Genomic DNA, 26,975 nt, shown 5'->3' on the forward strand with positions numbered 1-26,975 from the left:
GACATGCATCATCGGCCCTGTCTTCTCACTATATCTCCCTAATGGGAGCGCAGCAGGGTGTGCTTGTGTGTGTGTGTGTGTGTGTGTGTGTGTGTGTGTGTGTGTGTGTGTGTGTGTGTGTGTGTGCGTGCGTGTGTGTGTGTGTGTGTGTGTGTGTGTGTGTGTGTGTGTGTGAGAGAGAGAAATAGAGAGAGATAGGGAAGGAGCAATGAGTCTCCCTGTCAGACTAGTGAAGACTGTGTGTGTGTGTGTGTGTGTGTGTGTGTGTGTGTGTGTGTGTGTGTGTGTGTGTGTGTGTGTGTGTGTGTGAGAGAGAGAAATAGAGAGAGATAGGGAAGGAGCAATGAGTCTCCCTGTCAGACTAGTGAAGACTGTGTGTGTGCGTGTGTGTGTGTGTGTGTGTGTGTGTGTGTGTGTGTGTGTGTGTGTGTGTGTGTGTGTGTGTGTGTGTGTGTGTGTGTGTGTGTGTGTGTGTGTGTGTGTGTGTGTGTGTGACAGAGATAGGGACTAAATGAGCTCCTGGCGGGACTGACCCTCCTCACTTTTCACTGGTCCGTCAGAGAGACTGAGCGCTCCACTGGAGCATAGCCAAAGGCACTGTGCTGAATACTGAAAATATACACACACACACACACACACACACAGGAGAAAGGCGACTGCAAAAGCCCCTGTATTCTCACACACACAAAAATGGCTCCAAACCAGAGACAAAACAGAAAGTACGCCAAGGTCAACGTGCATCTATGTTCACATGACGTCATGGTGCCCTCAGAAAATGTGACAAAATGCACGTGTTTGTTTATGTCTAAAATAAATAACATGAGAGCCAAACCTAGCATGCTTGAAATGCGCAGTGTCGAGTTCACCAGCAGTCATAATTATGATTCATGTCTCGGTAAACAGCCTTGTATGTATGAGAACGTTTCCTACTGGCTTAAGTGTGGGAAAGTGCGGCAAGACGGTTTTTTGTGTGTGTGTTGCATATGCAAGTTTGAAGCTAAGTATAATTACTCTTGGTGACATCCCTCACATGACTAATGAGCAGGATTTGGGCGCGTGGCGTCTAGCTCATTTGTCACAGGATGGTAGGTAAAGCTTTGGTGCGTTCAACTCCTGTGGAAGCTGCTAAGGTCACGCTAAACACTCATACAATGCTACTGCTGATTAATTTCCTACGTTTGACTGCGGTGTGCAGGAGTCAGTGAAACGCCGTCAATTAGCAGAGATATGTCGGACGAGGAGTGCTGACATCACATACACATGTCCTTTTGTTATGGTCGTGGATTATCTCTGCTGTGTGTAAGGAAATCCTGCAACAACATCCTACCAGCTACACTTGTTGACACACAGGCTCTTTTTAAGGAAAGGCCATGACATTTAGACCGATAAAGACCTTACTATAGTCAATTCCATTAAACAACCAATTGCTGATAGAACACAGTTGTTTATTACTTGAATTAAAGCTAATTAAAAGAAGAAATAGCTCAATTAAACCCAATAAAAGTGTATACACAATGGGATTTATTTTACTTTTAACACTCAAGGTAACAACAACCTGTATTGTACAGATAAATATAAACCTTCAAGGATAAAAAAGTATAAAACGTTTCTGGTAGATAAGCTAATGTCAAGTTGTTATTTTAAGAATACCCTGCTTGATCAGCTGCCAAAATGTTTCAATGCAACACTACGATTTAAAATGTGCAATAAGCATATACTGTTGTCCATTTTTATACTGTTAAGTTTTATGGGTGCAATAGAGGAAACATACTTAGAGTTTTCATCTTTCAAACCATAGATATTCAACACTGACTGTTGATTTCACTGTGATACAAAGCACTTTGTGTTCAACGTTAATGAGAACTATTAAAACAACAAAACCCAGACATATTTAATCTAATGTAAACTCAGAAGCTGACACGTCTTTAACACTTAAGATCTCATATAAATGATAGAAATACATTTATTGAAAAGGTGCTTTAATTTCCTTTCACATTATGTATATATCTTCACAGAAAGATACATGGTTTTAATCTTCAAAGCAATTTGACAAAAAACACAAAGAAAATATATCACCACACAGTAACCGAGAAATAATGACAAAACAAACCTTACAAATGTTTGTATAGCAATTCAAATGCCAATTAAAAAAGCAGTAAAATAATTTGCACCTAATATTTCAAAAGGTGGTTCTGAATAAATATGTTGTCCCGCGAGATCCTATGCATTGTGTGGATGTCAGAGCTCATGTAGTATGTAATGGTAACCTTTTAGATAACATGTGTCAACTATGAAGGTCTGTTCGGTCGGGAAATCTATTGTTACACATGTGAGTGACTCGGGGGGGTGAGGGAGGTCATGGGAGGAAAAAGGCAGAAACTTAAAGCTCAAAATTCAGTCTCACATTTCATCTGAACACGTGAGGCACAGACACAAGACTTGTTATTAAAAGAGGCATGGTCGAGGGAAAGGGGGGGGGGACATGTCAGATATAAGCAACAAGGCCTCTTGTGTATTTGCTATTAGCCTTTCATGCACCATACATGTTGTAACTTCTTTTATTTAAGGCAGTAAAAACATTTGTTTATTTGCTTCTTGACAGAAGTTAAGGGTAAATTGTTGAAGGTAAAAAAGCAAATGCTTTTATTTTGAAGTGCAAGTATGTGTTCTGCTTTTGCTCCTTCCTGTTTTGATATAGAAATGAATAAGTGTATGTCGAGTGCATTTTCTCCGTCTTCCACCGTTCTTGTTGGAAACTGTTAAATTAATATAAAGTAAACGCGTTCAGTTTGGACAAGATTCGCTTGGTTCTTCATTCGAAGCTTCTATTACACAACAATACATATATAGAAGAGTCATATCGAAAACAATGCATTATTGCTTTAAGAGAAAATAATTGCTACTGATAGTTAAGGTTCATGAGTGCTGAAGATAGATGGAATGGAAACTGATAATAACTTGGAAAATGTTGCAATTTCAAACAGAAAAATGGACTCGGTAAAAGCTCCTGCTTGCACTGCGAACAAAGAACTTCTCAAATAGTGAAAGCACTTGGACCGAGATGCTTAAAAGAAGGTCAGCCGTTGCACCTTGCAGTACTTGTGCATTGATAAAGAGTCTTTGACAGAACCTTCACACAAAACATACATTTGACAAGAAGGAGAATTATCAAGGTGTTCATTAAGAGGAATACAGAGGCTCACCTCGAATCAGTCCACGTACATGTCGGTAATTTCCATTCAAATGAACGAAGAGGAATGATATTTGTAAAGCTAATCCTGAGAATGTCTGCCTTGGTGCAGCAGGTTGAATGTGTTGTTCTGTATTCTGCACACACATTCAATCAGAGCGAGGGCTTTGTGGATTCTAATCTCACACTTTGTGATCTGCAGATATCCGGGAGGAGAGGTTTGGGCGCTGGAATGTGAGGCAAGTGTTTGTCTCGATGTGACGAGAGCTTCAGTGGGAGATTTACATTTTTCTATTAGTGCAGGAAACAGTGGGACGTGATTCTGCGGAATATGATTAGCAGAGGGTTGGTCTCCACTGGAGTTTGGAAGCATTGTGTAAAAAGGGAAGAGAAACAAAGCTACACACTCATATAGGGAAAGAACAGAAGAACTAAGATTTATAAATATAGAAACATGGTATAGTAAAGTATCCTTAGATTTACGTTGGTGTGCTCCCAAGCAGAACAATAAAGGGAAGGAAGAAAATGTGTTTAAAAATGTCCTGAGTTATTTGATGCATTGGGTCATTTCTCCTTAAGGTTTCTTGTCACAGCGTCACCAAAAGTGAGTTGACAGACTGTCATTAATCCACGTCCACATCCAGGTCCAGCTCGGTGATCAGGTTGAGGTAGAAGAAGGCGTAGACGCAGAGGACGAAGAACGCGATTGCTGCGATGACCAGGAACGCATCCTGAGAAGGACAGAGAGAAAGTTTTAAAAAGATACATTGTTTATCTGCAGAACTATTTATATATTCATCTGCAGGATCCCTTGTCTTCTGTTACTCACAGGAACAGCTCTACTTTGGCATGGTTCTGTTATTACTGTCCTTATCTCTTAGTGTTGTTATTCGCCAAGTCCCCTTTGTGTTTCTTTTCATCTAAGTCTTACCAGGCTAACGAAGAAAGAATATATTGTTTATTTGCTCATTTTGAAAAGTTAACATTAATTATTTTAAGTGTTTGAATGTGAGTGGGCTGCAAATAGGAAAACACTGTATTAAAAGTATTGGTATAATATATCTGATCATACGATACAGGAGTTATCTCTGACTTATGGTATGTCTCTGTTTCAGTGTTACGATGACTCCGCAGTAACACAATCTTATTATTCTATCATTTAAATCCGGTTTACTTTGATCAAATCCTAATATTTTATAATATCACTTTAAAAATAATAACATTTGCATATGTGACATGAAATAAAGCAACTGCACAGTCATCTGAAAGCCATGTTGGTTTTGTTTAAAAAGGATAACAAGCTCATAATCATGTGTCAGCGTTTCCTCTTCACACGTACACAATAATGGCATTTATAAAACATCCACTCTGAATAGTTTACAGCGGTGGAAAACAACATTACTGCTAATGGCCAAAACAGACAAACAGGTGTGTTGCATGTTTCTGCATTTGTGTGGCAACAGTTTCACACTCTCTAAAGTAAACCAGGTCTCCACAGTAGGTGTTCTTACTCTAGTGACACAAACACTCTCAGCTGTTTCGAGAGAATCCCTGTGGGGAACCGTTACCTGGTGAAATAAAAGGAACACTAACGATAAATATACTGATGTAAAATTACGTCAATACTTCAAAGCATTCATGTTTAGTTTTATTTCTTTACATAAAGTTAGTTTTGTTCAAGGTAGAAAGCTACAGTACCTCCCTTTCACGCACTAATGTTGGGTATAGCTAGTTTTCATAAAACAATGACAATTGGAGAAACTTTCTGGTTTCAGGTTTTCTATCAATGTATAAAGATTAAGTGGAAAAATGTTGCGAAGTAAATCTGGAGCTACACCTGAGAAGAAAATATGTGGTATCGCATTTCATAAAGCAGGCCTTCAGTGACCGCAGTATTTGAATCTATTCTATCTGCAATCAGTCTCCACTGTTCTCCTGACACTTCAACTGAAAAGTTTAACTTTCCTCAACAAAATGGCCTATTTTCCTTTTTTTCAGATTTTCTATTGGTTAATTGTCAAACAAATTGAGGCTTTACAGAGGAGTGGCATTCAACTTGAAAATGAGAATTTGGAACGCTTGTTCATTATGTGGCGCTCACACGATTACAATCTTCATCAGCTGGAGTTTCATTAGGGCCACTCAGAGTATTGAACAATGCCAGTTATTTTTTATCAAGAGAACTCATTAGCAGCAAACTTTCTAATCAACACTGGAGAGCTTGGAGGGCTTTAAAAGGGTGCGGAGTGCTGTCTGATTGGGGGTTATTCAAAAAGAAATGTTTGATTTGAACATGGAAATTAGTTTTTACATGCAATCGGGGCCACAACAACAGTAGTGACATGGCAAGTGCATTTAAAACATGATTTTAATTCTACAGAAAACAATTAATAACCTTTGATTTTATTATTAATAGATATTTAGAATCCTATTATTCCATCAGGAGATTTTTTTAGGACAATACATATCTAAAAATCTACCTAAACCATGATAAATTAAATAACCATGTTACAGTAAATGAATAGGACCCTCAGGAAATCAGCCAACAAGAAACAAATGAATGAAAATGTAAGAAAACATCAGTTCTGTAATTGCTATACGTAGCACGCACACACAGAGGCGACTGCAATTCAACTCACTGACCAGAGAGGAATGACAAAATGAAAAACAAGAGTAAGAACGAGAGAGAAAACAAGTGAGAGATAAGGCTCGGCATAAACGAGGGGTGGCGGGGGGCTAATAATAATAATTCCCATTCGACAAATGGGGTGGGGGGTGACAATTAAAAGGCGTCACGGCTTCCACGGCTATCTGTGTACATGTTGTAGTGCCTAGTCATCAGCGGCATTGGTCTTCATTAGCCTCAGCCCACATTTATCTACATCCCGGCAGCCTCCAAACAGCTTTAAGTCCTCGCTTAATTGGAAAACTTTTAAATTTCATGCACTTTAGTTTCATATATTAACCGCCAGGCTGCCACTGCTTGATTTACTTTTCAATTTTGCCTCGGCATCAGAGAAGAGAGAACTGTTATCAAATCACAGAGGCTTGATTGTTTTCCTATTTCTTTTTTCTTGTGTTCTCTCGCAGCTTTGGAAAACATGACAAAGAGAAGCGTTAGTAATGCTGCCGACATTATCGCAGAGAATATGTTCCGCTTCTGACGCAGGTAAGCTTCTCCTTGAATTGCCGCTGAAACAAAAAGGAGCCATGAAAGCGCAAACCAGGTTTTCTTTTTCTTCCCCCGTCTGTGCTTCAGGTTTGAGAGAAAAGGAGGCCAGCTGGTTACAGGGACTCGTCTCTGAAAACAAGCTGGAGGGGTTTTGGTGAAAACACTTGAGTTGTAGGAAGCACCTGCACTTGATTGAGATCATTGTTTTCGAGGAGAGTGGCCCACTGTGTTGACTCTTGCCTTGTCTCACAAATAAATGTATGTGCGCCCACTCACACGTCCACACACACTCAGACATAAACACACAGCCTCTCTGCCCACATTCTGATGGAGACACCTGGAGCGGGCCCAAGCACCATCATCTTCATCATGTGGCTCTCTCTGCACCGGCGGCAGCTGCAGCGCGCTCGGCATGCTGGGAGCTGGGTGCCTGTCACCCTGGCGACAAGCCACTACTCAGCAGACATCCCCTCATCTGGTCTGCCTTTTATTCTCCTCCTGGGTTTGTGTGTGTGTGTGTGTGTGTGTGTGTGTGTGTGTGTGTGTGTGTGTGTGTGTGTGTGTGTGTGTGTGTGTGTGTGTGTGTGTGTGTGTGTGTGTGTGTGTGTGTGTGTGTGTGTGTATGTGTGTGTGTGTGACTATGTGCTAAGCAAGAGAGACTCAGTGTGTGTGGCTGTGTGTGGGTGGCAGACAGACAAACAACTGTTGTTGCATTTGGGATGCAGTTGGTAAGCAGGTCTCATATGTACAACTCGTAAATAAACAACCATTAGGTTATATTTTATGGTTAAATACAAGACATTTTATATTGACATTCTTTCAATTATTCTTTATGGTTTAATGGCTGTAAAAAGGTGACTTTGAAAGGGTATTTTGGATTCACAAGAAAGTCACACAAACAACTAATCGAGTTAAAACTACTGTTTTTGTTAAAGGAGCATGGTGGCTTTGAAGAGAATATAAAAACCTCTTTAGTTCCCTGTAAGAAAGGGCTGTGAACCTTTAAATAAACAGATATTGTTTTACTTATCTTTTGGTCCTCTAACTGCTGGTCTGCTTTTCCAAACTTGGGGCATGCCAACCTTCGTCTACTGAAGGAAACTGACTTACTACACTGAACCCCACTTCAAACTAACCTTGATTTGATTATACGTCATCCATGAATCAGCAAACGATCAGGTATCATTAACATTTCCACACTCATTTAAAACCATTCCACGCCTGCAATTAAAAATTAATTAAAATATTGATTCATTGATCTTCTTTTTTTCTTATGTCACAAAATAGTGAAAAATGCCTGACATTTCCCTAGAGCAAGGGGTACAATTAATTGTTAAAGATTTTATAAGACAAATGGTCGAAAAATGAACTTGAAATAATTAGACTGATTAAATAATTGACCAATTGTTTCAGCTTTTTTATATCCCAAGCTGTCGTCACCTCTCAAAGGGATAGCCATATGTAAAAGTGCGATCAAAATAACTCCACGCTGTAACCACCTTTAGTTATCTGCTCATCTAAAGTGAACAAATGGGCCCGTTACATACTACAGATAAAACCTTTTTCTTATACGACCGTTCCCTTTACGCATGCTTAAGGGACACTTAAAAAAAGCATCTCCAGGGGTAGAAAAGTCTTATCACAACTCATTGAGTCGGTCATAAAGCCTACTGTAAATGAAAGACATAAAAGGCCATAAAACCTACAAATTCCCATGTGTTAGCCGTCTACGCTCCAAACCAGCAGTAAGGTGTGAATAGGCCTCATGAAGCTAATGGCCAGCACAGATAACAGATCAGGCTTCTTCAGTGAGAGGCGCAGATGCTACAGTTTGGCAGTTTTCAGCACACCCCCACTCACAGCTTATACGGAGACTTTTTACTCAACTGTTCAATAGCAATGGAGATGGCACTCAATCATTTCTGTGCCTGTTTATCAGAAATTCTCCTTCAAGCTTCATGAATCAAGTTATATTTTTATGGAAATACGTGGATTGACACTAAACTGATTTTAAGACATTTTGATGGCAAAAAACATAATGCTACAGCAGAAATCCCATTCTTTGCAGACTTGTATATCCATTTCTAAGTTATTATTCGTATCCTCCATCCGCCAATCCCATAAGCAATTTTTCCCCCAGCTTTCTAGGCTCAGCAGCTAAATAAAGCAGAAGGAAAATAGTGCAGGACTGAACAGAAGGCTAGTATGCCAATTAGACAAGGCAGCAGGCTTGTTTCCTGTGCTGCAAGCGAGTGTGCTGGAGCTACTTCGAAGGCGCCTCTTCTTCTCCTGGCAACCTGAGGAGAGACTGCAGAGAGAGCGCTGCCATCCAGAGTTTGAAGGAGCAGGACAGGAAATATGTCTACACTTGCATTCAGGAAGTAACAAGCTATTTCCATAGACACACCGTGACTCAACGTGTTAATAATAACACCCTCAGCCATAACATGTGGCTGCTTTCTGCCACTTCAGAGGTCGAGGTTTTGTGCAGCCCGACAACTGATCGCTGTTGTGGGGAACAGACGTTCGCTCTCTCTTAGTCTCTCCATCCTTTTTGCTGCCAACTTCCCCAGACTGCCCTGCTACTAGGACAGCCCCGAGACAGCCTGCCCTGGCAGCTGCCAGATTCTCCGTGCCCGCATGTCTGCTGGTCCTTCTGAGATGCCAGCTGCATCCGAGACCAGCAGCTCAACCAGGGACACGGTGAAAGAATGAGAAGGGAAAGGCGAGAGGAGAGGAATCCTAATGCACACATGATTTAAAAACCTGCTGCTAAATCATTGCTATGAACCTAAGGAAGGAGATACAAAGGCAGGGAGGGGGGCTTTTTACCGTCATAACAGAGCTGTGTAAAATCACAACTTTATATAATGCTAAAACGACTCGATGGGAAAGCAAGCGTGACCAAATATCCATTACATTTGGGCTGAATTTCAGTCGAACTCGGGGGCCAAAGGGTCCAAATCAGTTTAATATCCTTGTCCCAGAGGTATTTTTAATCCGACCTCTGAAAATTCCCCTCTGTCTTGGGCGTGAAAACCTGAATAATTCATAAGCAATATCAATATTTCAAGATATGGACTAATCTAATTGGATTAAAGACGTGCTTAATGAGGCCTTGCGTGTCTAAGAGATGCATATTTTAAAACCTGACCATTTCACCCAGTGTTTAATCCTCACTATGATTTGTTCATCTCTGTGTACTACGTGCCAACTGAGGTTTAATGAGGAAGTGAAGCCTTGTGGCTTTTCATGTACTGTACACAGAACCAATTCTCAATGCCACAAAGAAAACATGCGTAAAAAAAGGAAACAAGTCTGAATTATAGCTGCAAGCAGGGAAGTACAGGTTCTCACATCCATGTCTTTTTTTTGGTATATATTTTCATGTACATCAGATAATGTTCGTCACATGAGGCTGGCGTGAGGTATTGCAATGATTATGACTCAATGTTGATCACAAGGCCTCAACCCTTGAGCATGCACCATTAGGATTCAGTATAAGTACAACTAATGCAATAAAATCACTGATGATTTCCTGGAGAGAATGTCAAGAGTCCATATAATTTAAGCTATAATGACAGAACACTCTTGGGATTGTAATGCCTACAAAATGTGTCTCGCTCAATGAGCCAATCAAATGGCTTGTTCAAAAAGGACAATTATAGGGACCGTAAAATCGGTCGATCATAGGGCTCTAATCAACGACCATCAAGGGGGTTGATTCAAAGGACCAATCAGAAGGCTGCATCTTTTGTAGGTGGTGCTAATGAGCCTCGTTGCTACCTCTAAGCACAATAACCGTATCAGTTAACTAGGTTCAGCACGTCTTGTTCAGTACTCAGACCGTTATTATGTTCTTACAACTGACTTTCATTTTGCAACAGCTTAAAGAAAAAACACTGAGCACCTGATGTCATGCATCTGCAATTACAAAGAGGTTTTTAAAGCATTTTACGGTAGATTCAAAAGCTATTATATTGGAATTGGCAAACTATATATGGAGAAATAGTATGACTCCACATGTATCACTGGCAAACACAGTACCGCTGTTTATGCTTTTTTTCATTCAGTTGGCTTACCAATAAACAGTTTTACTATTTCAATAAACTGTTTATTGGTAAGCCAACTGAATGAAAAAAAGCATAAACAGCGGTACCGTGTTTGCCAGTGATACATGTGGAGTCATCCATCTTTGCCAGCATAATGGAAAAGGAGAGACAGACTTTTCTATCAACACCTCACCACCTTTTACCTTTGAATTACTCAACTCTTTCTTTATTATCACCTTAGTGTTCCTTTTCTTTTTCCTCTCTGCTCGTTGTATTATACACTGTCTCTCCTCCTAAATTGCTTCTTCACCAGTAAATGAACAAGGACCCCCTTGAATTTCAATCCTTTCAGAATCAGAAACGGGTTTATTGCTGGGTGGGTTCACACATACGAGGAATTTGACTTGATGTCATGGTGCATACATTAAATATAAAACAAAGTACACAGATAGCGAACTATATTAAGAACACTGTAGTAGTTCGCTATCTGTGTACTGTTTTTAGATTTTTCAGGAACTCATATGTAATGTCATCTTTTTGTAGACAGAAAAGAGTTTTGTTAACTATATTCTAAGGAAGGCTCATGTATTTTTTAAAGAAAGTGTTCCTGATTGGTCAGACCTTTAAGAATAGGCATGGGGACAACATCACATCATTACAGGCGGATATACAGTATATTGTTATATTCTAGGGCTGACCAGAATACCCGGGGGCGTAGTAATCAGCAGCATGGACATGCTTTTATTTTGAAGGAGAGTTAGCGCTGTTGACAGGAAGTAGCTGAACGTGACGGAGATTAATGGAGAAAAAGTCATATCTACATATAAAGACGGAGAAAGTAAACGATAACATTTATGGTTGTGTTAGCACCCCCGAAGAGGCACAAGCACTTACGTTGATATTGGAGATTTCAATAAATTCAACAAAAAAAAGAAAAAAAAAAAGAAAACGAAATTGAAACCCGAATAGTACTCCAACGAACAAATATTCGGATATTCGGGTACAGCCCTATTATATTCATTACAAAACCAGAGGAAGGTTGTATAAGAGCGAAGAGCAAGAGATATGGAAATGATCTAGTGCAGTGGTTCTCAAATGGGGGTACGCGGACCCCTAGGGGTACGTTGGAGTACTGCAGGGGGTACGTGAGATTTATTTTATGTTAATGAAAAAACAAACATCATTAATGCATTTACACAAACTACTAATTGTAGATGAACTACTGTATTCAAAAGTTTACAGTAATTCTAGATAATAAAATGGGAACAATAAACGGGGTGCTCTCTTTTCCTCTCCCTCTCCTGACAGCCCGTCAGTCTCGTGCAGCTCGCTGAACCTGTAATAAGTGACCCGACAGTAAAGAATAAATATATTTATAACTAGTTGAGCTAGTTCCAGAGTAGATAAACTAGCTAAGTGTGTTAGGTCTAACTCTTAGTGTATTTTGCTCGGCTCAAAGATCCGTCACAGCGGCGGAGCTGTGATCATGCAGAGCTGCGTGTTCTCCGTCAGCAGCAGCTGATCTGATCTCTCTCTCGTGTCCGGTTATACTTCACTCGCGTTTATGTCCAAATCTATCAGATCTAGCTAGTTCTAGTTAATTATATGACTGCCTGCTTTTCAAAAAGGACCTTAACAATAAGCGTTGCTTGGCAACGGTGTGTGGCCGCAAAGTATAGCGCAGCATTATGCATATGTTTATATGAGGGGTCAAAATCTCATGCTCATAAAATGCTCATATATTTTTTCTCTTCATTCCCCACGCCCCAAAATAAATAAATATATCAATTTACGAAAAGTAACGAAGTTTGAGCAGTGTGGGTTTTATAATGAACAGAGTTACACATATTTCAAAACGCGAAGTGTAATAACTGCAGTTTGCCTCCCTGTCACTGAGAATGACAAAGATCCTCAGTGAAGCACAAGCCCATGTTTCTCACGACATTGTAAGTACAACTTATTAAAAAGATCAGTTCAACGCAACTAATGTCGTCTTAGTGTTATTGCATGATGTTAAAATTGGTCTGCCATGAATTTAGTGATGGATTGTAAACATTTGAAATGTAGCATTTAAGTGTTTCTCAGTTACAAGGTTGTTGTTTTAATAAATCAGACACTGATGGTGCAGCGCCGTACCTTTTTATATAGGCATTGTTTCCTTAACAAATAGTTTTTGCGCTGATCAGGGGGTACTTGGCTGAATTTTTTTTTCAAAGGGGGTACATGATTGAAAAAAGTTTGAGAACCACTGATCTAGTGAGACACCCTGAAACAGGTAGATGGACACACATGCGAAAAGAAGAAAGTTGGCAAACAGCCAGACAAGCACAATCACAGGATAGAACGGACAGGCCAGCAGAAAGAGAAAAAGATGGAAAAAAAGACCTCAGCAGTCCTGAACACAATTGTAAGTCCAGCAATTCTCACCTTGAATCCAGAGGAATTCTTCTTTGCTTCAGCTTTCAGCCGTGTTAGCTTTAAATCTAACTTTGTCTTTTTGTAGTCCTGTTTACCTAAAAGAGAGAAAATAAGTGGGTTACACATTTGAAAAGACTGAAAAACGATCACACGTGTTTTTGGTGAGTTTAATCGGATATGTAAGGCAGACTAGTTTAACCTGAAAACAGAGCCAGGGATGCAGTTTCCCTGTTTCCAGACTTTATGCTAAGCAATTAGAGCAATATTGATCTCATCATGTAACTCTCTACAAGAAAGGGAATAATAATTATAACCAAAATGTTAAAACTACTTTGTAAGTTTTGCTGCAATTTCAATACTAACTAAAATAGCTGCAAAAAAAATCCAGTGAGGCATGAGAAAATAAAGATAAATGTAGTTTATGTAAATTAAGTTTCTCAATCTCTACAATAACATTAACCCCCACACAGGTTCTGCACAGACAACATATACACTATAATAATACTTTCTGGACTGAGCTGCACACAGTTCACCTGTGCTTGCTCGAGGCTCAAATATCTAGGGTGTGTCTTGTGGGCAAACTGGCCACCTGGAAAAGCATGTTTGTTTATGTGTGTGTGTGTGTGTGTGTGCGTGTGTGTGTGGTGTGTGTGTGTGTGTGTGTGTGTGTGTGTGTGTGTGTGTGTGTGTGTGTGTGTGTGTGTGTGTGTGTGTGTGTTTCACATGAGGCTGAGCCGGCTGTCCTGGTCTAATTAGAATCAACACACTGCAGGAAAAGGAACTTTGCTAACAATAGGGTGGAAAGGCAACAGCTTGCTGAACTGTGTGTTGGTGTGTGTGTGTGTGTGTGTGTGTGTGTGTGTGTGTGTGTGTGTGTGTGTGGTGTGTGTGTGTGTGTGTGTGTGTGTGTTTTCTACCCTTGAGCCCTTATCTTTGTGAGTACCAATTTATAAACTAGGTTTGTTGACATTTTAGCAAGCTCCCTAAACATGTTATTTTAGAACATTTAGTTGATGGGTACATTTAGAAAATATGATTCGGTTGAATCTATGGTGAGGGTTAAGATTATGCATGACTTTCAGATAGATCACATTTAAGTGAGTAGCCGGCAAATAAATGGATGGCTATCACAAGGAGAAAGGTACAATACAAAAGTGTGTGTGTATGTGCGTGTGCGTGCGTGCGTGTCAGAGAGCCCCTGGGTCAGCTTTAAGGCTTTCTCAGTGGGTGATGTGACATGCAGAGGCTACTTGGAGTTTTTACTCCCAGCCAATTAAGACTTATTTACATCGAGAGAGGGAACAAGAGAAGGAGGAATTAGAGGGAAAGAGTCCAAATCCATCTGGAAAGGTTGTGTAAGAGAAAAGAGTGAACATGAGCTAGTGAGAGAGGAGTGGTGAGGAGGTGTGTGCGTGTTGAGATTTTGAAAACAAACAGACAGAGCTGCATACCATGGAGTATCATGTCTCTTGGGGAGCAGTGGACAGCCATGCAGGAGAGGAGATAACCATAAGCATGGTGTTAAACAGCCTCTCTCTCTCACTTCACATACACATATCTGTTTTTCTCACCCCCCTACTTCTTTTTCAGAATTCTTGCACTCAATTTCTCTGCCTTTCTCGATTCCTCCATCCCTCCTGGTCCCAGACTCCTCCTACACCTCCCTCTGACTCAGTGGAAGGTTAATAGAAATGGGGAGCATGTTGCCAGAAGCAGAGTGAGCGAGTGGGAATTTATTATGGGGGGGGGGGGGGGGGGGCACTGGATGTCTCCTCTTGTCAGAAAGTGAAGAGGGAGACATTTGATTGGAGGGCACCTCAGGTTGCTCACCATTCACAGAAATTGTACTGGAAATGGCTGGGAATGAACATGTAAAACGACAGGACACTTTATCAAATTCTTATTCTATATACACATTTATAAAATACAGAAAGTCATACATAGGGTATGCAACATAAACAGAATCGGCTGCATTAAATACATTTGTAGCACTCCTTTCTTATAAGTTAACTCTGTGTCTAGTTGGCAAACAGATGAAGCTAACTAGCTAACCACCAGACAAGAAAATGCTAGTTCTAGTCCCTCCTATTTTCTCTTTACTAGTGGGATTACCTCCAATTTGTAAGTGTTGTCCATAATGTCATTAAATAAAGAGTTAATGACATTATGAGTCAGAGGGAGGTGGAGGAGGAGTCTGGGACCAGGAGGGATGGAGGAATTGAGAAAGGCAGATACATTGAGTGCAAGATTTCTGAAAAAGAAGTAGGGGGGTGAGAAAAACAGATATGTGTATGTGAAGTGGGAGAGAGGCTGCTTAACACCATGCTTATGGTTATCTCCTCTCCTGCATGGCTGTCCACTGCTCCCCAAGAGACATGATACTTCATGGTATGGAAAGCTTTTCAAACTGTAAAGCTTGTTAACCCACTGTTGATTGACAATTGCCTGGTACTTGATCATTGGCCCAAATTGACTTTTGGGGCCATTGATGAGAGCAAATCCATTGCTCACACCATTTGATATGCCTGGGCCTTTATGCTTATACGTTTACTTAAAAAATACTAGAATACCCTAATCCTGGAAAAATAGCCTTCTTCATGTGCTTAACAGGATCAGCAATTGGATGTTGTTGCCTGGTGGAAAATGGTAGGTATCCAACTGTCCTGTACTCAGCCAGTCATGGGGGAAAAAGTTGTAGACTTCGATTTAAAAATTGATGCCCACAACTTGAGCAAGCTCTACTTTCTGCGTTCATACTCTCTATGTCCTTTGGGACAACAGCTTCTGCAGGAAAGTTCCCAAGGATACTCAAAGACAAAACAATATCGAAACTTAAACAAGCTGGAGTTAACATTTCCACAACAGACTTTTCAGCATTTACAACAATTCCCATAAACGGCTTTACAACATCCACCTTTGCTGCTTTTTTTTCTCATTCATGGGGCTTAAATTGTTGGAGAAATTATATTTGTATGCATTTAACCGTAACCATCTGGTAAGAATCAATACTTAATTGGAGCAAAATAAAAATAATTACACCAAGGATGAATAAATGATATGACAGAGAATGCCAGAAAATTACATCAGGCTGTGTAAAATATTGTAATGTTGTTGTATTACAGTGGTTATTCTTAAAGCCTCATGTTGTCTCCTGTAGTTTGTTTGCATATATCGTGTACACACATTCACACACTCCTGATGATATTGCATTGGGCCTATGAGCACTCCTATTAGTCATTGCTCTGTAGACACTCTGTTACCAATTTTCCAGCTACAGTGGGATACACCCCGTCCTCCCATCCCTCCCTACTGCTGCCTGCCACACTGAAAGGCCATTACTGTCCTCCTGTACAGCATTCTGAGGAAGACATTAGGCCTTGTAAGGCGGCGCAGAGTGCCTGCTAAGAGGCTTCCCTGAGTGTACCTTTCATTGAAGACATCACTGATTTCATGTCAAGAGGACAAGAGAAAAATGAATGTGCCGCCCCCTCCCCCATCCCACTTACTGTACATTCCCTCAGATGTGTGTTTTAGGGTTTTTCCTTGATAGTTTATCATTGCATTTACCTGTAAATGGTGTCGAAATTATTTGTATCTAGAGCTATTGTTCTGCTTAGCATAACGAGACAGGTAGCTCAAATTAGCTACAAATGATTGAGCACTCATGGGAAGGAGGGGGTAAAGGTATGTAATTTGTTTGTCATCTCAATTGGCCATTTAAGTGAAGGTAGGGGAAGAGTATACAGCTCAGAGTGTAACAGCTTGTGCGAATGAAAAGTAGTAAAGTAGTCAAATGGAATACAAATAAACGTTGACCATAGGAGTAATGGTAAAGTGTCAAGATGTTGCATTAAATGCATTCCTGACAACTTGAACTCCAGCAAACAAACAAGTGGTTACCTATAGTTTCAATTCTTCTTTGAAACATTAGTTGTTTAGTCACAAACAAACAACATTTAAGGAAATGTAATCAATATTTTTTTCTTTAAATCAGCATAAAATATTTTAGATATCATAAATACCAAGGAATACAAATATTAACACTTTACAATATAACAGTAAGGAACAAGTGACGACTTGATATTTTAAGTAGTACTTCAAACAATAAAATACTTCTACTTGTCAACAAATCCATATTATAACCAAGTCACTTGGATGTTTACAGATAAGACATACACACTTTATATTGGGCAGTCTTGCCCATTCTTACATTTAAATAAAAATCCATCTAGGTTCATTAGGTCAGAGCTGAGGTACTGCACCACCTTTGCCTCATTTTGAGCCCTGAGAAATCCTGCAAAGTTTCAAGTATTCTTCACGCAATGCTAATATTCTGATGGATTGACAGGCAGGAAACTATCTGAAGGCGTCACGGTGAAGGTGACCCTTGACCCTCTAAGGATAGAGGTTGTCGTTTTTCTCATACTGATATTCTGAACAATCTGTGTATTTGCTGTAAAGTGTCTCTACTGTAGGCTATTTTTATTATATGTACAGCACTTTGGCTCGACCAAAAATCGTTTAAAAATGTGCTCTATAAATAAAACTTGATTTGATTTGAAGGTGTCGCGGTAAAACTGTTATTTGCCTCTTGCCAGGTTGTCTGTTGGTACATGTAAAATCCAGCCAGTACTGTAATGTTTAAAAAGCTACTGTGCAGGTAAAATTGTTACAAACAAGCACATAAGTGTGTCAATTGAAACACATTACATTACATTGCATTGCATTTAGCTGACGCTTTTATCCAAAGCGACTTACAATAAGTACATTCGACCAGGAAGACACAACCTTGAAGAAAACAGAATCATATAAGTACATCAGGTTTCATAGAGCCAAACATTTCAAGTGCTACTCAACTGGCTTTAGATAAGCCAGTCCTTTATTAGTATAAAAGTGCTTCGTTAATAGTTCTATCGCTCGAAGTGGAGTCGAAAGAGATGAGTTTTCAGTCTGCGCCGGAAGGTGTGTAAGCTATCTGCCGTCCTGATGTCAATGGGGAGCTCATTCCACCATCCTGGAGCCAGGACAGCAAACCCACGTGTTTTCGCCGATGGGAACTTGGGTCCCCCTCGCAGCGAGGGCGCAGCGAGGGCGCAGCGAGTCGTTTGGCTGATGCAGAGCGTAGTGCACACGCTGGGGTGTACGGTTTAACCATGTCCTGGATGTTTACAGATAAGACATACACACTTTATATTGGGCAGTCTTGCCCATTCTTACATTTAAATAAAAATCCATCTCGGTTCATTAGGTCAGAGCTGAGGTACTGCACCACCTTTGCCTCATTTTGAGCCCTGAGAAATCCTGCAAAGTTTCAAGTATTCTTCACGCAATGCTAATATTCTGATGGATTGACAGGCAGGAAACTATCTGAAGGTGTCACGGTGAAGGTGACCCTTGACCCTCTGAAACACAAATATACCTGAGGCGTTTAGTGTGTATGTTTTGATTTTCTGTGAGGTGGGGTGATTTGGCATACAGACCACAGTCCGGTTCTCTCTGAGAGCGCTGGGACGAGGCAGGCAACACACTGACAGCATGTCAGACAGTTCCTCGTGTTTGCTTCTACGTGGCAGCCAAATAGTCAGTGACCACATGGTGCAGATCGCTGGCATCTGCCAGGATGGATGGTCGAGGAACTCGGGGGCACATGCCAGAAACATGAGATATGTATGCCTTGTCCTTAGCTTAATGTGCAACGAGGAGAGAAAAGTCACAGTCAAGGTGATATTAAGAGCTGAGTAAAGATCATCTACAATTTAATAACAAGAGGAAAACAACTATACCTTTATGATATATTGTAGTCTTTAGTAAAATATTCAGACCACATATCAATTGCTCTACTCAAAATCTCGGGTGTTTTTCTGTGTCAAGTCGGCTATTTTCCCTATTTGTTCAGCAGGCAGCTGCAATCATTACTTGAACACTTACATGTAAGAACATATAGCTTTACCTCTTCTGAGGCGCAGTCAATTATAAGAGGCTTAATAATGGTATTTAAAGGAGTGTCAACAGTGGACCCTTGACGGCCCTCTGACACGACAAAAGCTCTCCAGCAGAGATGATAGTAGCTCAACACCAGCCTGCACTACTACTGATGCCCATGAATAAGCCATTCTTTTTCAAAAAGCATAACAAGGGTTAAATTAAGGATTGAAGGAGGCAAAGGCAGAAAGAGGACCAACATGTCTCTGACACCTGTGTAAAATATGTTTTAAAGTGATGAGATGTGCTTAGAAACATAACACTAAATGGGCAGAAAAAAAGGAAACAAAGTGTCTGCCCTCATGGTATGGGATAAAACGATGGGAAATGAGCTTGTCTCTCTCTCTCTCTCTCTCTCTCTCTTTTGTTCAAGCTGCCGAGTTGTACACACGGTTAAGGGGTGTCTGTGGACTAAATAGTGTTTTTCTTCAGTCCGACTATAAAAAAACATACACAACCATTATGCTGCTTTATGAGACCTTAGCCCTATTATAGATGCAATAATAAACAGGAGAAAGACAACAATCTCAAAAGGTTATTCAATGCCTCAAATATTGCTATCAAATTAAATAAATAAATGTTCCTTTAAGAACTAAAAAGGAGGTGCAAAAACTATAAGACCCTCTCATGACTCAAGTTAATAATAATAATACATTTATTTTCTATAGCGCTTTTCTTGAACCCAAAGGCGCTTTACATTTGGGAGGGAGGGTAGACAAACAAAACAAAGACAAAGCCAAAAAGAAACAAAACAAAACAGAAAAGCAGTCAGGAGGAAGTTGGTTGAGAGGGGGGGGGGGGGCTTATGGATACAGAGTTGAAGAGGTGAGTTTTGAGGCGGGACTGGAACAGGGTGAGGGACTCAGACTCACGGAGGTCTTGGGGGAGGGAGTTCCAGAGCTTCGGGGCTGCCACAGAGAAGGCTCTATCCCGAAGCTCCGGAGTTTGGCCTTGGGGATGGAAAGCAAACCGGCTGAGGTGGATCTGAGGGACCGGGGTGGTTGGTAGAGGATGAGGAGGTCAGTGAGGTAGGGGGGGGGGGGCCAGATGGTGAGGGCTTTGAAAGTGAGGACCAGGAGTTTGTAGTGGATGCGGTGTGAAACGGGGAGCCAGTGGAGTTCTTTGAGGACCTGGGGTGATGTGATGCCATGATTTGGTGTGGATGAGGAGTCTGGCGGCTGCGTTCTGGACACGCTGGAGTCTATAGTGAGTTGCAATAGTCAAGGTGGGAGGAGATGAAGGCGTGAATGAGTCGCTCAGCTGCAGGGCGGGTGAGAAAGGTGGAAAAATGAGGTTTTTACAACTTGACGGATATGGGGCTCGAGGGAGAGGGTGGGGTCAAATATAACGCCAAGGTTGCGTGAACGGGTGGAGGGGGAAACACATAAGTAACACCAGGTAATATAAAACCTGAATAATCAGAGGATGTCAATCACCAGGGACCAACATATCACCATCCACTGAGAGGAAGAGGACCTGAACAATGCCACGGTTTAAACAATCTTCACAAGGGGGGGTGGGTGTGTAGGTTAATTCAAATTACCCTAATGTATGGTTTAAAGACAGAGAATGTATCTCCATTTAGCGTAACCTGTATTACCATTGAACCTGTATTGGCATTTCTTCCGTTTTTGCAACACACTATATAAGGGTATATCATTAATACCATTATCTCTTCTTATCCACTGTTAACACTTGACAGTTTAGACAAAAATACATTAACAATTCAAAAACACTTTTGTGTACAGTCCGGCAACACATCTAATGTTGTCAGAATTGATTTAAAAAATGTATCTTTAAAATAAGATCCCAAAATGGAAACAGTGGCTCCAAGATATGACGAAAAACAACGGATGCAAAATATAATTAAATGAAATTTATTTGGCCAGCTTTTGTTGTGAATGTCCCTTGGATCTGGACACACAGGTACAAATAGTGGGTGGTTGGTGTTCTTCGCTTGTATGTTCAACATTATCCCTAATCCCCTTTCCTTGTAGTTGGTTAAAAGTCTTCTGACTGATAGGACAAATTGTTCTTGTTTTCCAAACTTAAAAATGGTAGTCATGATCAAACATGTGGTCTAAGCAGCAGAAATATTAGCCGTAAGAATGTGGTTTTTAAACTTCCCATAGCCAGCTGTCTCCTATGTGAAGACTGTGTCACTCTCCAGCTAAACCGTGATTGTTGCCATTTAAAAGCTAGGGACACACCAAGCTGACACCAAAGAACTCACACAGACGGACCCGACTGTTGTGTCGCCTCACGTCTCCTGCGTCTTGGCCAACAGTCGCACTGGAACACACCGCAAAGACTTCAGCCGACGGCCAAGTTGCACGTACGAACTGCGAATGCGGGAGTGGCAATAACTCTCCTTACCAGCAGGTGGCGGTAGTGTGTATTCGTCATTCAAAAGAGGCAATAACCGGAAGACAGACTGTGTGATACACCGAGAGAAGAAGAACAGACTGTGTGATATAAACAAAAAAAGCGTGTGCGTTCCATATTCACTCTACAGCGAGAAGCTCATGGGGCTTTCCCGAACCTTTGTCGAGAGCTGGAGTTAAACGAAATCTCAGATTTGCCTTCTTAATAGTTTGTTTGGGTCCCTCACTTCCGTTTCGCTTCTCATGCACTGATTCGCTAGCTGAACAGCCAATCAGAGTGATTTATTTGACCGACAGCCTTTGGCCGATTGCCGGCCAAAAAGGTGTCGGCACGGCCGAAAAGACACGACGGTGCGGGACACGCCAATCTGAGTAGGGCGACAGGACGCTCATCGTCGGCCTGTGTTGCGACCTGGCTCAAAAGGCCAATCAGAAAGCAAAGTATTAAACTGCCAACACGCATGGGCATAAGATTAACCCAACAGAGAATTTCCCCCTAACTACCTAAACAAAATCTTCCTAATCTCACCTAGTCTTCATGTGGCTTGCGGTGGGTAATTACGCACTGGAACCCGGCGGAGTTATGGAGCGACCTGCACGCAGGTAACACCAAGAACTCACGCGGACGTGCCCCCGAGACAGCTGTCCGAAAACAGCTGACACTAACCATGTCGCCACAACACTATGAAAAAAACAAAAAACAGACGCAACCCAAGGGGAAACGCCACTTAAGCCTAGCGGGGTAAAATCTCTTTTACAAAAGCGTAACAAACAGCAACATCTTACCTTCTGATTGGCACACAAAACCTGACGACATGTCAAACACTACAGCTTCCTGAAACCCAAAAGACATGATGTGTCCCCCAAATAGCAGCGACAAGCCAGCACACAGCTGGACCACAACAATGAATGAGCTGCTCAATGACACCATGTGCTCTGAGCACTACACAAACTTTTTAAACAAATAACCCGTTGGACGAGCCCCCATTTGTTGCGACCTGGCCACAACAAAAAGGAGACACAACATGTCAACGGGTAGGTAAAGGTGTTTATTTGCACCACACTGTTCAAGTCAACTCATGGTTTATACTCATCAGAGCCGGGTGCCTGCAGGAAAAAGCAGAGAGAGAGAACAGACAGGAGCAGAGAGGCATTAAAATAGCTGCAGAGAGAGACCCAGGTTCCCTGAGTTACTGCAATCAGTGCGATCAATGCAGCCAAGACAGGACAGCCACACCCTCTCCACTGATGAACCCACAGGGGCATCACAGCCTGACATCCATCGACGGCCAAAATCGCCTTGGTGTGTCCGGGGCTTTAGGAGCACGATCTCCACTTCAACTGAGATAATTCAGCCTTTCTTTAAGTCCCTGTTAGAGATACTATGAGATCAAGTCCAATTAATTATTAGCTTTAAGAGACTCGCTATATTTAGTGGAAAGTGTTCTTTCTTGGATTTTTAAGTGGGCTTCTTATGCTTCTAATTACACTACTCAGTCACATTACAAGTCAAAAATAAGGGATTTTATGTGAAAACCTTAAGCCAATAAAGAGAACAGACCTTCCCTTTGTGTCTGTGTCAATCATAGCTAGCTGCTCACAATTACCAAGCTTTGCCACTTTGCCTTTTTGTTTTCCTCTACAAGAGGAAAACAAAAACAAAAAGACATGATACGATAGGAGCTGTGATCTTCAAGCAACCACAGCTGGCATGCTAAAGGGGAACACACTTTTGATTGATACCGAACATATTGCCATCGAGGCGTTTGTGATGTAAGGGGAAAGATGGGGAACAAAACACTGCAGCATTAAAGTGGTATAAAACTTTGATAAAACAGCTACTGACATCGTATCAAAATAAGAAGCTTTTTAAGCATGGAATTCACTATCTGTCAGTAATGTGACCTTAGATTCAGCTTGTTTGTCTTCAAGTCAAATTACTTCCACAGCTTGTATACTGATTCTCCTTTAGTAAAAACGTTTTTCAATCAAACAGAAATCTGAAAAATGTTCAAGCACTGTGTGAATAGATCATGCTCATGTTAGGTTCCAACGTTAATGAATGTCTTTAAAAGACTTGGGCTTAGACGCTTTGGGATATATGTAAAACCACAAAAGAAATGTCTGACTGCAACACAGTATCATGTGAGGTTTATGAATTGTGGCATTATATGTTATTTCTATGAGGGAACGCTGAGTTGATTAGAGAGCTGTGGTCAAACTGCCAGCACTGAACTATGATTTGTATTAAAAAGGAGTTGCGCAAGAAGCCAATAACCAATCACATCTGTCAAAAATAACGTTGGTGTAATTAACAGACCTTATTGTTTTGATTGTCAGTTAATACATTGATTATCTTTTTGATTAAACTATAAATCATTTAGTTTACAGAATGCTACATTAATTGAGCCCTGATGATTTTGTTATGAAACAATACAAGCTATTAAATATCTAAACTATGTTCAAATGTGAAATCGCCTGACAATACCAAATGTTGTTTCTTGAGTGATTACAGATAACTTTGCGGAATGAAGACTCACCAATCTGTTTTCTGTACTGTTCGACAGGTAATCTGGTCGCACTGGCATCCTTCTTCCCCATTCTCCTTCCTCACCCTAACGAGAAATGAGAATAATTCAACACCTTCTGAGTGAGAGAGTCTAACAGCTGGGTTTCAATGCAACACCAGATCATTTAGCTTCATCAAATACAGCTCCATTCCTGCTACTGTATCTGGAGAGGACTTGTGAAATCTGCAGCAAGGATTCAAGTTAATACACAATCATACAATAGGCAAGAGTAGTCAGTGTTGATCAGGCAGATGGTTTATCTTTCACATACATCTGCTAGACATAATTAAATTAATTCTCCATATTTTCCATGTGTGATGTGCACACTTCCTATCCATCTCATTTAGCCTAACACCATTTCCCTTCACACCATGAGCTCTCTTTGAATACCCTGGCAGCTGACAGGGAAGATATGGAGTAAAAGCATGGAGTAAGACAAAAAGCATAACATGTAACTATTTGACGGCATAAATGTCAGTCAACATGTGTTAATGTCAAAACATGCGCAGGAATAGCTGTATAGTCTCCAGAAATAACTCTGCTTGTATTATACTTTTCTTTACAAAAGTGCTAAAACTCAGTGTGGGTGTTCATGCATCCACCGAACATGTTTGTTTCTCAGTGAGCACTCTGCTCTAAATTCCAGACAGGATCCCTCACAAGTCACAACACACTGCATCGATCAATATTGTAGCCTTTTGTTTAAAATAGTGAAAAAAAGCAAGTATGAGTCGAGGGGCAGGACTGTGCTATCTGATCATACCAAGTCCTTCTGACCTGGCTGAAAGATTTTTAGCATGATTTGTAAGAAATGCCTGATATATTTTCACTAATACCGTTCTTAATATCTATCAATTTCTGCTAGTATAATGATGATTGAAATTCATTTTAAAGAAGCATGTTTAAGAGTGATAGGAAGAGAAATGTGTGAGCAGGTGTGCACAGGGGAGAAGAGTTGAATACGAATGGAATAAAATAAATCTATGTGCATCCAAGAAGAACAAGAGTGGTGAAGAGTCTAGAGGTGCAGCAGGGGAATAGAGGAAAGAGACTGAATTAGCATGTTCAAGGAGCGTGGCAGGCTGGCTGTGCCGACTGATGCCTTCTCACAGGAGACTGCTGCCTAGGGACACCTGAATTCTACCTTAAACTAAAAACACAGTTTTCAGCTACATTTCAAACACGGTTAGTGCCAGCAGAGAAGGAGGATGTATGCTATTGTTCTCCAGCGAGGGGAAACCAGAGTCAGCTAATTAAAGGACACGAGAGGGGTACAAAAGAAAGAGGAAATTGTCCAAATGTAATGTTTACAGTCACGCAGCGTCCACACGGCGGCGTGCGTTGAAGCTTGCCGGTGGGCGTGTCTGAAACTCGACGAACAACCAATCACATGAATCTCCCGCCCCGGACACACAAGCACGCGGTTTGATTGGCTAGAGCTTGTACTGGCATATGATTTGATTGGCTGACGCTTCCGTCGAAGCTTCAAAAGTTGAACATTGTTCAACTTTTGAAGCGAGCAACGCGAAGCCACAATGCAGTTCGGTAAAGCGTGACGTCACCCCATTCAAAGTGAATGAGCAGAAGCGTTGAAGCTTCAACGCATGCCGCCGTGTGGACGGGCCGTCAGACACAGTAGCGGCCCCTACACACGGCGGCGTGCGTTGAAGCTTCAAAAGTAGAGCTCACTCGGTGTTGTATGACCAGTCCCTGTTCACATACAGGGTTACAAACCGGAGGAGCCAGGCATGGAGGGAGGTGGCAGAGACAGTGGGTGAAACTGGTAGGTTTTCACCTGTTAGGGGAGTTTATATCCAGTGTACTTCGTTTGAATGGACAGCTATCAGGCATTGACAGTATACTTAACCAGCATGGAATGTTGCATAAAATAGCACCATAGATGTCATAAATGTTCATCATATAAAGTGTGACATGTAATTATACAATAACATGAGATTCATGTGATTGGTTGATGGTCGCGTTAACTCCCCAAGCTTCAGACACGCCCACCGCCCAGCTTCAACGCACGCCGCTGTGTGTAGGGGCCGTAGACCCTTGAAAGCTAGGTTGTACTGTGTATCACAGTATTACTATGTAAATGGTCAAAAGCAACACATTTGAAGCCTCCATCATCACCTGTGGTCATTCCACTTTGACATTTCTAAAGATATGATAGGCTACTGTAGATTTTGCATTTGCAACAGTGGGGGATAAAGACATGGGGCTGAACAATTTTGGGAAAATAACTATTTGAATGTATTGAAATTGCGATATGAAGTGCAATGTTAGAGGGAATGATCATTTTTTAAACATTATCCACACTATCAATAACACATATTGAAATGATAATGGTGGGATTTTTTTAGAGGATCTCTATTGAAATGGGAAACTGAAAGTAGGTACAGGCCGCTCTAATAACATGGTGGGGAGGTGTGGTCTCAGAAAGCCTACATGTATGCATGTGGAAAATGACAACATGCACTCTGAAACTATCAGACTCTTAGGTTTCTGAAAAACGACGATGCATGCATTTGCACTTTTTTCCTTCTGCCTCATCACGAAAAAGAAAGTTAGCGACTGTTTGCAGGGCAACGAGGTTAGCTTTCGAGCAAACTGACAGCATTATTTACTTCGAGTGGAGATGTTATTGACAACATGCAGGTTTCATTCATTGCATTAGCGATGATACTCACACTGCTCTTGTTTATCGAGTGAATGTGTCGCCTTTTAGAGCTGTTTCTGCATTAGGAAATGTCTGGCTGTTGTTTGTGGAGACGCGGAACGACAGCATTGACAGTTTTATTGCACTTTGATCCAAATGTGTCCAAAATGCCAACACACCACTCCTCCCTATCCCAGTTCCTGGTTTACACGTCCACGCCAATGATAGGCAGAGCTTCAGTCCAATCCGATTCGAGTATTTATAGAGTTGACCAATAGCAACAGAGTGGGGTGGGACATTCAGACCAAAACACAGGAGCAGCACGCGACGACTGGATAGTAGAGACACTCCCACTCATTTAAAGATGTTTTGATATATTATGTTTATATCAATGATATACAAAAACATTGTTATTGACGTTACCATCACAATCAGTTTTCAATAGAGTTTTGCTATCTTGTGAACATGATAAAACAGTTATATGAGTGTATTGTATGAAACAACATTTCATAATAATATGCTGTATTCTGATGTAGGTGAAGCAC

General features: G+C 41.1%; 1 protein-coding gene across 1 annotated transcript; it reads right to left on the bottom strand.

Moving 5' to 3' along the window:
* Positions 1-1,924: 1,924 nt before the first annotated feature.
* triqk (triple QxxK/R motif containing) lies at positions 1,925-26,627 on the bottom strand. The gene is made up of 4 exons (XM_034240815.1): positions 26,462-26,627; positions 23,739-23,813; positions 12,842-12,927; positions 1,925-3,921 (listed from the first exon to the last, which is right to left on the bottom strand). Exons 2-4 carry the CDS (start codon positions 23,797-23,799, stop codon positions 3,814-3,816), a joined length of 255 nt encoding a protein of 84 aa, XP_034096706.1. The 5' UTR covers positions 23,800-23,813; positions 26,462-26,627; the 3' UTR covers positions 1,925-3,813.
* Positions 26,628-26,975: the final 348 nt, after the last annotated feature.

The sequence above is a fragment of the Gymnodraco acuticeps genome, unplaced genomic scaffold, assembly GCF_902827175.1.
Source record: "Gymnodraco acuticeps unplaced genomic scaffold, fGymAcu1.1, whole genome shotgun sequence".
Lineage (NCBI taxonomy): Eukaryota > Metazoa > Chordata > Actinopteri > Perciformes > Bathydraconidae > Gymnodraco > Gymnodraco acuticeps.

What these genes read in the sequence shown, in the direction of transcription:
- triqk (XM_034240815.1), bottom strand. Translation starts at nt 23,799, where the DNA reads ATGGGGAAGAAGGATGCCAGTGCGACCAGATTACCTGTCGAACAGTAC. An exon ending in ACAGTACAGAAAACAGATTG is followed by an intron (nt 12,928 to 23,738) that starts GTGAGTCTTCAT and finishes TCTCTCTTTTAG; the next exon opens with GTAAACAGGACTACAAAAAG. An exon ending in AGAATTCCTCTGGATTCAAG is followed by an intron (nt 3,922 to 12,841) that starts GTGAGAATTGCT and finishes TGTCCTTCTCAG; the next exon opens with GATGCGTTCCTGGTCATCGC.